The sequence below is a fragment of the Dendropsophus ebraccatus genome, chromosome 7 (assembly GCF_027789765.1).
Source record: "Dendropsophus ebraccatus isolate aDenEbr1 chromosome 7, aDenEbr1.pat, whole genome shotgun sequence".
Lineage (NCBI taxonomy): Eukaryota > Metazoa > Chordata > Amphibia > Anura > Hylidae > Dendropsophus > Dendropsophus ebraccatus.
This window is the reverse complement of record NC_091460.1, coordinates 70,433,568-70,447,688: the sequence shown is the minus strand read 5'-3', so window position 1 is coordinate 70,447,688 and position 14,121 is coordinate 70,433,568. Positions and strand designations below refer to the sequence as shown.

General features: G+C 40.8%; 1 protein-coding gene across 8 annotated transcripts in view; it reads left to right on the top strand.

Moving 5' to 3' along the window:
- STOX2 (storkhead box 2) overlaps window positions 1–14,121 on the top strand; it is a 161,509-nt gene that overhangs the window by 107,516 nt on the left and 39,872 nt on the right. For 7 of the 8 annotated variants that reach the window (XM_069977754.1, XM_069977755.1, XM_069977760.1 and 4 more), the window contains exon 2: window positions 9,834–9,986. In XM_069977754.1, coding sequence (XP_069833855.1) covers window positions 9,834–9,986 — 153 coding nt within the window. Of the gene's footprint in view, window positions 1–8,530; window positions 8,604–9,833; window positions 9,987–14,121 lie in introns of those variants that run through there. The other variant, XM_069977757.1, reaches the window with a different exon arrangement.

The following is a 14,121-nucleotide window of genomic DNA, read 5'->3' as shown; positions in this document are numbered from 1 at the left end:
CATATTGCCTCATGTACCATGTGCAGGTCCCCTGGCTCACATAAGTACCTACACTAACTCAACACTGTGTCAGTCAGCGACCGCCAACCCCGCAAAGGGAATGGAGGCCATGGAATGGCCCTGCAACCCCACTGTCACAGGAACAAACCCCAAGGGCCCCCCAAACCCAGCAGGTGCCCTGCCTGAGAGAGAGGCCACCAAGCAACACAAGCAGAGAGGCATTAGTGTCAGCCCTAGGTGTATGGTGCAGCAGCTCCTTTCTCTCCATGTCCGTATACTGATCTTTACGCTGTCAGTTCAGGTCATTAGACCTGTGGTAGAGCTAGGACTTATAGTCATAATATGAGCACAAAATTGTGCCCATTTCATGCATATGTGAATCCAGCCTTAGGTGCATTCATACGTCCGCAGTTATGGTCTGGGCACAGACAATGTGCTATGGACCGGAATTTAGAACTCCCAACATCAAGCTCTGAAGCTCTGTGTCAGTACAGTAGCATAAAGATTCTGCTTTTTTAGAGCATCTGGAATCATCATGAATATTAAAGTCAGGAGTTCTGATGTCCACTCCAAACCCCATTGTCTGTAATTGCGGACTAAGGACGGAACTTGTAAATGACACCTAATTGTGACAACCACTTATGTCTCTCTGTTAAGCTTGCATTGTCACATTGTGGTCTGAAACAATGCCTCCATGCAGTAACCAATAGCATTCAGGTTTTTAACTACATGTATTGAATACAAAGCAAAGAACAGATCATAAATGGAGAACACATATAAAGAAAAGTCTGAGATTTCTCCTTTTTTCTAATCCATTTCTGCCTTTGCATTCAGTACTTCCTATAAAATATATATATATATTTTTTTTTTTTACTAGCGGTCATGGACACAGATCAGCCCTATTCAATGGGGCTAATCATCATCCAGCCTTTCTCGATCATTATGCCAGCAAAAAGAGACATGTCACTTGCTATGGCATATTGGAATTTCATGCTCATAAACATTTGAGCGCAATTCAGTGTGAACTGTGGTGCATATTCCCATTGAAAGTGTTTTTTGGCACTCATTTTGGCGTATGATGAATGTGAGTCAAAAGAGTGTGAGCCCATCTTTCCAATCATGTCTATGCTGAATATTCTTCAATGTGATTGTCAATGGCTTGTATTAGGATTATGCACCCTGGCATATCTTGGCTCCATTTTGCATGGCGGCTACATGGCTATGTACTAAGGCACTTCATGCCCATGCAAGTATCGTAAAAATACTTCAGCCAGACTGCATGAATCCTTTATATCATTCTCTATTTCTCTCAAAATTTTTTAATAAGTAAACACATCCCCTAGTTTTCAGGTCAAGTTGGCCCTACTAAGCCCTTCCATGATAAACACCACAGCGTCACTTTGTTTTGCATGTGAAATCCTGATGCAGAGAACAGCAGTGCATAATGGGTAATATGCATGCTTTGGGGGCTGTACTATTCCCTGCTAGTGACAGGCAGCAGGGCTGAGACCTACTAAGCATGTTGTACAAATGTGTGCTTCTAGTAAGCTGGACAGAAACAAAGAACATCTTGCTCAAGCTTGACCAGCAATGGAGGAAAACCGATGTGCCCATAACAATTGGAAAGTTTTTTTTGTTTTTTTTTTATACATAAGGGGCCAGTTTACCTACAGTATTTGCAATGAATACAGCTGTTTAGTCTTACCACTGGTCTGAAGCCAGGAGCTTGGTTAATCATTCGCAGGAATGTTGATTTGTATTTTTATATATTACATACTGCTTCATAATAGGCAACTGGATATCCACCTAACTAACCCTTCTCTCCACAATCATCATCTGTAGCTGGAAAGTCAGTTTTTTTTTTTTTAAGCCACAAATAGACTTTCTTGAATTTATTTTTGCTTGAAAAGTCACAAAAATATGCAGCATTCTTTATGTGGAGTTTTTCTTATTAGAAATCATGTGATTCAAATAACGATGGAAGAACACCACAAAATGGGAAAAAAAAGTCATAAGGAAAAAAATGGAATTCTATAAAAGAAAAAGGCCACACACCAAGTGTTTACAGTGCGTGACTGTGACATTGAGCCCAGCAACAAGCTATGATCATGCTGAATATTTGCTTCTGGTTGTCACCCACACTTGAATTTACACATTTGTCTTGAGTTTTCCTATAGACCAGTGCTTCTCAAACTGTGAGGCGGGCTTCACCAGTGAGGCGCCCCCTAGTTGTTGGTGAGGCCCAGCTGGGGAGCCAGTTTTCACAAAAGTGACTATGATCTGCACAGTCCTTTTGCTGTTTGCAAAAATATAAATTTTAGCAACAATATTAACTTTTTTGTACATGCTTTATTAGTATATAGAGCTTGGAAGATGGGTGAAAGGTAGCACTAGCATTATTTTCAGCTTTTAAATGGACTTTCGCACAGATGGTGAGGCTTAGGCACCCTCTTGGTCAGTCTGGTGAGGTGCGGGCATTGCCTTGGTCTTTTGGGTGAGGCTCCAGTAGAAAAAGTTTGAGAAGCACTGCTATAGACTATACTGTAGATTGGAGAAGTCATGTTATGGAGTTAGGATCAGCAATGTGTGCACATTTTCTAATATACTGTCTTTAGCCATTGCTGCAGATAGGAACTGTGCGAAAAGGGGTAAACTGTGAAAAAGTTGCTTTAGGCCATGTTTACAAGCAATAACACATTTCATACCACTGTAAAACAAAGTCATTTAAAGACTAACTTGTTCATCATTACCATTAAAAATGTATTACATGACTGACACAACACATAGAGAAGTGCAAAAGCACACGCCATCGGGTATGAACAGGACATGCCAGATAATGGAGCTGGCTGTTGTACAAAGAAACAGCCATGGGGGAAAAAACTGCACCTTGCTACTGACCCCCAAGGGGCATCAGAGTAGAGGGGCGGCCCTGCATTGGATCCTATCCCTACACCTTTCTGCACCTAAAAGTCCAGAAGAAAATCATTACAAAAGACCAGATAACAAGATACAGCTGCTCAACATACAATATTTCTGTATGCTGACAGTGTATGAAAAACAGGTTCTGTCTGCATAACTTGTTAGACAAACCTGACTCACTTTCAATGTCAGAATATACTTGTTCAACATGCAATTATGAGGCTTCTTCGGTCACTTATTCTAGGCATAGGCAGGGTGAAAACTCTTACCAAAGACCTACTACAAAATGATAATACTCAACAAGCTATTACTATACCACTTCCATCACTGAATGTATTTGAAAAACAGGCAATGCCTGTGTAACTTGTGAGGCAAACATAATACACATTCAGTGACAAAATGCAATGGGTCACTATGTAATTTTAATGTTCCTGCTGTTGCTTATAGGTAAATCGGGGTGGCACCTGTATTAAATTATGAAACACATAAAGTACACATCTCTACGTGTTTCCCCATTATGTAATTCTTGGTTCATCAGGGGAGTAAAGCAATAAAATTTCAGTACAAGATAAGACATGTGCAACAATAGAGTTCAGAGGTTATATAATTCAGCTAGATAGAGCACTGGTACTGTGCTTAACCATGACATCCCTACCACAGAAACAAAATTGCAAGTCTGTGGCAAAATACGCATGTGCTACTATGGCCATAGTTTACAACCTCTGCACAGCTTAAAGTTTTCAGTGTGTCCTTAAATGAATGCATATTTTCTGCACCATATTAATGGGTTGTTGTAAGTCTAGGTTCACATGTATTGTTTTGTAGTTTAGGGCAGACTTTTAGTACAAAGTTAACATTGAAAGGGTAAGTACCTCAGCAGTCAGCAGTAAGTACCACAAGAAGTCATAGTTACTGTAGATTTGTGAATTTCAATATATATATATATATATATATATATATATATATATATATATATATATATTGGGTGTACATAGTGCAGTAGAAGATCAGAAAAGCATTAAATGCCAGGGAAGGTGAGTATGTTGAGAAACCCCATATCAAAGGTCAAAGAGGACCTATTGCAGAATCCAGTCCAAACCAGCACTGTATATGTTCTTCTACAGTGGAAGCCTATGGACAGTTGATCCCACTGTATCTCTATGCAGTGGCATCGATTGGAGCTATTAGTCAGTTTATACAAGCTTTATTTTTTAACCAGGCAATAGGCTTATTACATTATATACATCAGCAGCTGTTAAAACTTTTACTTGTGCTGTTTCATTTTTTCATATGTCATAAACTTCAATGCTTAAAAGTGTCTATTGTTCTCTGTGACTTGCATCTACTCATAATATATGGTTTTTGTGCCAGACAGAAATGTTCTTAAGGTATTAAATCCACACCTTGCTTTATATCGTGTGCCAACTATGATGAAAGAGATGAAGGAGCCAATCCTGACTTGTCCTGTTCACTTGTATTATAAGTGCAATTATACGTATACAAATATCCAAGCAACAAATACAGTGTACATTGCAGCGTTAGCACAACTATCCATATGTAAGTTTTAGACGGACAGAACTTTTTAGTATACCGGGGCCAAGTGTACTACAACATCTACTTGTCCAATTAGCTAAACAGGAACTCTGGTTGGTCCTTAAAATCCCCTGGTAGTTAGTGTGTGTATCCAGACATTTTTAGACTAACTTGGTTTGTGACTTATTCTTGATGGTTGTTTTGGTTTTCTTGCCTATATACCCGTTGAGATCACTCTGTTGTTCATTGCAGGGTAGCTAGGCTATATTCCAAAGCCAAGTTTACATAAATGTTTTTATGTTAAATGTATTTTCAAATAATTTTTGGTGATTTTTTTTTTTCTTCTTAATTTTCCATTTTTCTATCTATACAATAAAATAGTCCTGAGATCTTGCAGTTTTCATTCTCACCACCAGGGCTAAAATTAAGCTGAGACTTGCTGTTGTGTCTGGGGTGATAGGAGGAGGCTGCCGTAAAGTGATCTGTACAGCATTGCAGCGACATGTGACACCAGTAAATAGAAGAGACAATAGAAGCTCTCTGTGGAATTACCTCTTCACAGGTCACAGAGCATGCTCAGTTATTTCTCACATTCATCTCAAAGGGACAGAGTCTGTCTATTGCTGTCTGTGTCCATAAGTCTTGCTGTGCTGTACAGCATGTCATTAAATGCTGTTAAAAAACGCTCAGGCAAGATGGAAGCCCCCAAAACAATGTACAAAAAGTAAAATAAAAAAAAAGAAATTGAAATTAAATAAAAGAAAGTTTAGGTGACACATCCCCTTTAAGCTGCTCTGAACTCTTTTCAGTACTGAAGGCCTATATTCTTTGTAAATTAAAGTAGTATGGTAATACAGTAGCTGCTAGCACTATGCATTATCTCTGTAGTGTGGGTCTCATCTATCAAAACTATAGCAATGAAAATCAGATGACAATAGTGGTGGTCATTCAGCTAAAAAAGGGGCTTTATGTGATTTAGCTTTTCTCAATAAGAATTGCAGGGAGCACACTCAGCTTGCCTGACTGACGCATGGACAAGCTCACAATGCTCCTCCTAGATGTTCTTTCCAGCTTGATGCCAGGCAGAGTATAAGGGTGCCTTTACACAGAGAGATTTATCTGACAGATTTTTGAAGCCAAAGCCAGGAATAGATTTGAAAACAGGAGAAATCTGCCCTTTTTAATCCGTTTCCAGTTTATAGTCTGTTCTTGGCTTTGGCTTAAAAAATCTGTCCGATAAATTTCTCTGTGTAAAGGCAGCCTAAGTAGTTACTAGTGGATTCAGTACAGCATATTTTTTAAGCAAATGCAAGGGAAACATGGCATTATGTACTTGCATTGTATGTCATCCAGGATGTAAGTACCGTATTTTCCGGCGTATAAGACGACTAGGCGTATAAGACAACCCCTGACTTTTAAAAAGATTTTCAGAGGTTCGCCTTATATGCTGGAAAATGTTAACCCATGCCTGATCGCAGCAGGGTTTACTAGCTGAAGCTCTGCTGCGGTCAGGCAGGGGTTAACTGAAGTTTAACAATAAAAAAACAAACAATTTAACTCACCTGTGACCCGTTCCTGGCAGCCAGAGTCTCCCGTCATGACAGTAATGCACACTGTCTGCGCCGGAGGTCCCAGAAGCTCTCCCGGCAGCCAATCGTCTCATCGGAGAAGCTCTGAGATGCTCGGCCGCTGGGAGAGATTCGGGAGAGTGACAGAGGCTTCGGGGACTTCCGGCGCCTCTGTGATTCTCCCGAAGCTCTCCCGGCAGCCGAGCGTCTCCGAGCTTCTCTGATGAGATGCTCGGCTTCCAGGAGAGCTTCAGGGACCTCCCGCGCAGACAGTGTGCATCACACTCCTTATGTCGGTAATGTGACTGGGGACGCACAGCTGCCGGGAACGGGTCACAGGTGAGTTGAATAGTTTGTGTTTTTTACAGGGGTCGACGCATACAGTGGTGATGTGGCCGCTTGTGCTCCCCCACCTCATCATATGTGGCGACCATACTCGGTGTATAAGACGACCCCCAACTTTTGCGAAGATTTTTCGTGGTTAAAAAGTCATTTTATATGCCAGAAAATAGGGTACTGTACATAGTGAAACATATTTTGCTGCATTCTTCCCTTCTGAGCACCAACAGACATTTTACATGTGGGATAACATAAGGCATATTCACACAAGACTTGTCTGTAATTGACCATGCCCAAAATGGATTATGATAAAATCTATTTTTTTGAGATTTGACCCTGTAATAGAGTATATATTCTAAGGATGTTTAATATGCATAGCTGAGATAGTAACTGCAATGTACAATGTCAATAAATTCTGCACCTTGTATGTTTTATAGTGTAACTACTGACTCACATTGGTTTTAATTAGGCATGTTTGATACTGTTCAATGTTGTAAATATTAAGATAGATCTTTATTATTTTACAATTAAGAAAATTTTAAATAACTATTCACTCTTGTTGCCATTACCCACTTAAAGGCTTTGGGGGAGATGTATAAAACATGGTGTAAAGTGAAACTGGCTCAGTTGCTCCTAGCAACCAGATTCCAATTTTGTAATGAAAGTTGGAATCTGGTTGCTAGGGGCAACTGAGCCAGTTTCACTTAACAGCATGCTTGATAAATCTCTACCTATGTTCACGCATAGTATTTTCATCTGTCTATTTTCAACCAAAACCAGGAATGGGTTGAAAATAGAGATGAGCCAACCTGGAGCATGCTCGAGTCCATCCGAACCCAAACGATCAGCATTTGATTAGCGGTGGCTGCTGAAGTTGGATAAAGCTCTAAGGCTATGTGGAAAACATGGATATAGTCATTGGCTGTATCCATGTTTTCCAGACAACCTTAGAGCTTTATCCAACTTCAGCAGCCACCGCTAATCAAATACAGATCGTTCGGGTTCGGATGGACTCGAGCATGCTCGAGGTTCGCTCATCTCTAGTTGAAAACACAGAAGCTGTGCAAATCTTTCCATTATAATATTAGCCTGTGAGTTCTACTCCTGGTTATGAATTACTTAAATATTGATGGGAATACTATATGTGAACACTGCCATATACTGAAATCACTGGCACCAATACAATACTACAAGAATACATCTGTAGGTATATATTCTACAGGCCCATATGTATATATACCAGTAAATGATGCTGGTATACAGTATAATGTTTATAAAGTTTACAGTGTCTGTGATCCTTTGCAATGGTGCAGACTACACATGCACAACCATTTATAAAGGTTTCTAAGTTTACAGTATTGCATTAGTTGATGGAACCTCTATAAATGCAATACTTGTTTCTACTTTATTACATTTGCATAGCAGAAAACTATCTAAAAAAGATATAGTAAAGTGTTAACTGACCAAAATGCATGGGGGTTTAATAAAAAAAAGGGACTAGAAATAGAAAAAAGGGGGTACCTTATTCACGTTGTGGCAATATACTTATAGGAAGGATGGAAAGTTGCTGGATATATTGTAACTTTTTGCATAGAGGAAGTCTTTTTAATTATTACATCATATCAGGCACTTGTTATGTATGCCATTTCCTAATCTTTACATTGACTCCAATATGTAGCTGTAGCTTATTTGAACCTGTGTAAAAGAGACGTTAGGTTGCTAGGGGAAAATGGGATTATCTAAACGCAAAATATGCAAAATCCAATTATGTGGGCATAAGAGAAAATACCTAAGCAATTGATGCTACTGAATGGGAAGTGCTCAGAATTTACTCTCCCATGTCTTTCTGTAAAGATCTGTATGTATAGAGTATACAGCTGACATGGATATTTTGAGTAACTTTCATCTCACTTTACTCAGCCCACAGGCATTTCCTACTTAGGGAAACGGCCATTGTTGTGCATTCAGCCTTTACATTGGGACTGGAAATTTATGAAATACACTGAAAGTTGCCTTCTCGATGTGCGATGAAGTCCTTTCATTGACTGCGGCCTGGCATGAGCTGAACCATGGTGCATTCTCAGCCCCCTCTGGCAGTAAAGAGATTAAATGGGAGCCCATTTTCTAAAAGCAACAACAAAAGTTAATGGACTCCATAAAATACATGAATGAAGCCAGATATGTGCTGTCCTCCTCTAGCATCTTTTTAAAAACTAAAACCGCTTGATCCTGTCCTAAACTAAGGTGAATGTATATTGTGTGTATTATTAAATATATTGCAAGCCACGGGCAATACACTACTGGTAAACATGGTACATTTACGCTGGTTTAATTTGTGTAAGTTATGCATGTTTTTATAAGCCACTTTTTTGTGGTACAGGCTTCAGGCAAATGCACTGTCCGTGGCAGTGTGAACATACCTTAACCTCTAAGGGTGGGTTCACACATACCAGAATTGCAGTGGATTTCATGCTGTAAGTTCTGCAACAAAATCCGCTGCTATTCCCGATACTGTCAGTTTGTATGAGCTTACATACTCACAGTGGATTTTTAATTTTGTTGCGAGTATGTAAACCCTGCCCCCCTTAACCCACCACTGACCGGTGAATACTATACCTGTCTGCTCTCCTGCCTGCTTCTGTGGCTTCTATCTCCCTAACGTCCCGCACAGCCAATCAAAAGCAGCGGCGGGCCAGCTCACTGATTGGCTGATTGGGACACCAGGGAGCCGGGAGCCACAGAAGCAGGCAAGTATGTAAACCCATACAAACTGACAGTACCAGGAATTGCAGCAAAAATCGAAGCATGAAATCTGCTGCGATTCTGATACGTGTGAAACCCACCCTTATAGTAGATCCCATTCACCAAATAGTTTATGATAGTTTGCTTGTGGCTAGGCTACTCATGCTCCCTGTGGTATAGCTGGATTTTTCTCTAATGGGTAATCCAGTAACATGCCAATTTAGAGAATAGCAAGTTAGACAGTTCACTAATAGATGTGCACCGTGACTTTTTGGTGTGTTTTTATCTACCAGCGTGATTTTTCCAGTTATAATGTATAAAAATGACATAAAAAGTCATTAAAAATGTACTTTCAGGTTTCAGAGTGAATATTGAACAGGTCCCACCCTTTACAGGGGATGCTTTGCAAGCAGTGGAATATTGAAATTGTAATTACAAAGCACATTACACTAATTCCTTATTCCCACGCCTAGTGCTTGTAAATTATTCTAATCCTCTCCTCCAAGAGCAGCCCACATAACATTTCCTTCCCTGGCCCTGCTTGTATATTGCTGCAACTTAAAGTGAATGAAGGGATTCATCAGGGAGCGGTGGATTTGTCACTTGTACAATGAAATATTTCTATGTAATCCGTGACTGTGGTGCCTAGTGTATGAATGATTCAGGTATGTTTCTTGTGTACCTTCTTATTGTCAACACTTTATATGACGTCATTTTTTTTCTTCTGCGCAGGTGATGTTTCGCCCATCAGTATGTCCCCAATCAGCCAGTCACAGTTTATCCCTCTTGGGGAAATCCTTTGCTTGGCCATTTCAGCTATGAACTCTGCAAGGAAACCTGTCACGCAAGAAGCACTAATGGAGCACCTGACCACCTGTTTCCCAGGTAATCACTGCATCTGTACCTCGCTCTTTCTCTAACTTATCTTCTTCATTTCAAGACTTAGATCTTTGCACGCATTGAAAATCCGCTTTAAGAGTACTTTCACACGTACAGTGTTTTCAGCTACATCTGGGATGCAGTGTGTTTTTGGCTTTCTTCCTTCTGGTTTTTGTGCAAAAAAAACAAAAAAACATGCAGCTGAAAATATGGTATGTGAATTTACATGCAGAGCGTTTTCAGTGCAAGTTTTATTTTGCATTTATTTATCTTTATTCTAAGTGTCATCCTCAAAGTGTCTTGTAGGAGAATGGAGATGATAACCATCCTTGGCCCTTAGCAGTGGATATTGCATTTCTAGATTCCATTATCCACAGTTCCCAATAATGTCAACCAATTTCTGGTGTATAGTATCTTTTTTTTCTAGGCAAGTGACATTTATAACATTGCAAATCTGAGGTGGCGGATGTTTGTCTCCTACTCTTAGTGGGTTGAATGGCCCATAATGATTCATTAGCCCCATAGCAGTTGCACAGTTTATATGATAGAGGCCAGCAGACCAGAATTCCATCCATAATATTTTATTCGGTCTTCACATAAAATACAGATTTAACAGCTTAGCTGATGCGTTTCGGCCAAAGGGCCTTACTCATACCTAGAGTAAGGCCCTCTCCTCTCCAATGAAAGGTGGCTGCTAGCTCTGTTTAGGATATAGGAATATCCTAGAGGATTTTTTAGTAAGGTTTCCTGCAAAATAGAAAAGAACATACGTACAAGGACCTGCTTTCCCAGCCAGTGGCTGAGGCGGGAGACTGTTGTGGCCACTGATTGGCTAAGCGAGCAGGTCCTTGTTGAGACACTGATACACAGAAATGCAGTGGGAACCAATACCGCATCAACTGTGGCACTGGAATGAGGCAGGGAAGTATATGTTTTTTTTTCTCTAATTTACAGAACCCTGAGCAGAAATCTTTATAAAAATGTTTATTTAAAATACCCCTTAAAGTGTACCTGTCATAAATGAAAAACTTTTGGCATTTCACTTCCCCACTGTCAATCGTCTCTGCCCAAAAACTTCCAATGGAGCTGCCTGGATAGAGATCGCTGCGAGTCAGGGAGTGAAATACACTGCCATGTGCTTTTCTTGGCTTGTTCTCCTAATCGCAGGGTTCTCAGCAGTAAGACCCTGACTGATGTATCTGTAGCATGTCAAAAGTGTTTGTTTTCTATGACAGGACCCATTTTACTCGCTTGCTCTGGGTTCACTGCTCTTCTGTCCCCTAGAATATAGAGCAAATGTTAAGCAGCTCAGTTTTTTTTCCATACATTCCAACCCAACTAGTGTTTTTTACTTTGATACAAATTTCCTGAAACCTATTATTGCCTGATCGACATAGAAGAGCCTCATACTGACCATTGTTACCACTATTATTTCTCTAGAGGGTGACTTGTGGGGATGCTCCTTATTGCTGGTTGTGGGGTGAGATAGCAGATGAGTATTTTTCCTGCCGTACACCACATATTGGGCTCAGATTTTGGCTATATTGCATAGCTTTTTCTTCAGTCTTCAGTACAGAAATCTGTGCAGCAGTAAAAGCTCCCATCACTCGGCTGCCCTAGAAGTGACATTTCTTTTTTTCCTAAATACTACAGGCTTGTATTACACTTAATTAGCATGGATTGAATCTCGCAGTCTACATTCCAACTGAGGTTGTAGGATAGTTAAGACACTGAAAGAAATTGTTTCCTAGAGAGGGACATTTTCACAATTCTCGCCCTTATTTCGGAGCAGAAGAGGAATCAAATTACTTCTGTACCTGAAGAGATATCACAGTCTCCTTCCTAATGCCGACCTATGAACAGCTGGGGACAAAAAACAAGAAACCTGGCTCAGGAATCCATCTTAATCTTCAATTCTCTTTTATTACATTCACGTGTTACTTCAAACAAGCTCTCTCACCTTTTCAACTCACTCCTTCACTCCTCTCTCTGCTTCCTTTCCTCTCCCGGGTGACTGCATTTTACTACCAATAGACCTGGAAACCTACGGCCTGTATATGCGGGTAATAAAAAAGGGAATCTTAGAAAAGGATGGGTGCTTCAGCTAATGTATTCTATTTTATTTTCCTTGCAAATACAGATAAAATCCAAATTATTCTACTGTACTATATGACCCAAATAGTTATAGTCTACCTCTGGTTTGAAAGTATTGAGGCTACTATAGTGGGTTAATGCATTATCTACAAGTCCCTAAAATGCTCAGTAACAGGTGCTGTCATGTTGCACACATCGTTTCATTGCAGTATACTGTTGCTGTACTGTCACGGTACTGCATCATTTTAGTGAAAACAGTACTGCAATGAAACTGCAACATGTGTGAATACAGCCTAAGGTTTATTCCCATCTCAGCTAATATAGTTGTGCTTGTAGGATTTGTCAAGTCGAATATTTTTGCAAATACATTCTTTTAGCAAACCTGTCTTCTTCTCCTAATATGCTGCTCATTCCCCCCCCTATTGTTGACAGCTCATTGTCTAGGTTACAGACCACCACTCTGCTGATTTGGCTGGTGTATATAGTATAATATGTGATTTGTAGATACAGGATGCAGATCCCTATAATGGTGAGGATGGGAAACGCAAAGGCTGACAGACTGCAGGGAGCATGAAGGAATGAGCAGGGCAGATGTGGGCACATAAATGCAGCGCTCTCTGGGGAGAGAGGGGTTACAGCTATGGAGAGATTACCCCCACAGTCCTGTCCCCTAATGAAAGCCCCAGCCTGAAGTGGATCTGCTATGATTTGGAAGGTGAGGGAGACTTCCTGGGTCAGAGTACAGTACCACCCTGTGCAGACCATGCCCCTCCCCCGCTCTGCCTCCCACCCAGTACAGGGAGCTCTTAAACCAAAGCAATGCTCTTAAACCAAGTCACAATTTTGAAAAACTGTGAGCTCTTAAACCAAAACGCTCTTAATCCAAGTTACTCTTAAACCAAGGTATCACTGTGTATATATGTATGTATGTATGTATATATATATCTATATATCTATATCTAAACATCTATACTATAGCTATATTTACACCAGCCAGAATACTGTTTTAAGAGCAAAGTGGTGGTCAACAAGCTGTCAACAAATGGAAGGGAAAAAGCAGCATATCAGGAGGAGGCGGCAAGCTTGCTAAATAAATGTATTTACAAAAATATATACAGTATCTTGACGAATCCTACAAGTTTATGTATGTTAATTGAGATAATACTCCTTTAGGGTAGCTTCACACATACCGGATCCGCAGCGGATTTCACGCTGCGAGTTTGCAGCGAAATCCGCTGCAGCTCCTGTAGTGTGAAGCTCAATGGGTCCCATACACGCAGTGGATCCGCTGCCTGTATGGGACTCTGCCCCGGCCCTGAGCATACATTAACTGCTCGGCGCCGCGGCTGTGTGTGATGCTCCCGGCTTCCCTCGCTACCCATCAGCCAATCAGGCAGCCAAACTTGCAGCTTGAAATCCGCTGCAGATCTGGTACGTGTGAAGCTACCCTCAATGCCTGCCAAAGTGGCAAAGCAAATTCTCATGATTTTTTTTCTGAAGCGTATGAACAGCATCCTTACTGTTTTAGAAAGGTTGATGTTCTGAGCCCTATAGGCACTTTATTGGTATAAGGGTATGTGCACACTACAGAATACGCACAGAGACTTCAAGCGGATTCTGCTGTACGGCCTCCGCTTGACCCATAGACTCAGTGATCTTCGCCGGCAAAATCTGCCGTCCACCTGAAGAATTGACATGTCAATTCTTTGGATGGACGGCGGAATTCGCCAGAGAATATCATTTAGTCTATGGGACGGGCGGAACTTCAAGCAGAAGATACGCAGCGGAATCCGCTTGAAGTCTCTGCGTATTCCATAGTGTGCACATACCCTAAGAGTTAGTGTGTAGGTTGCTGACAGGTTTAAAGGGGTATCCCCCCCAAAATTATTTTTGCATTAATACGCTGCCCACCCGTAGCTTTCCATCTTTCCAATATACAGTTATTATGGATTCTGCACAGTTTTGCTGTTATCCAGCTGCATTCACCTCCACGGATTGCATAGAATCATCAGACCTCAGTCCACACCGACACACTCCCTGCTCCGGG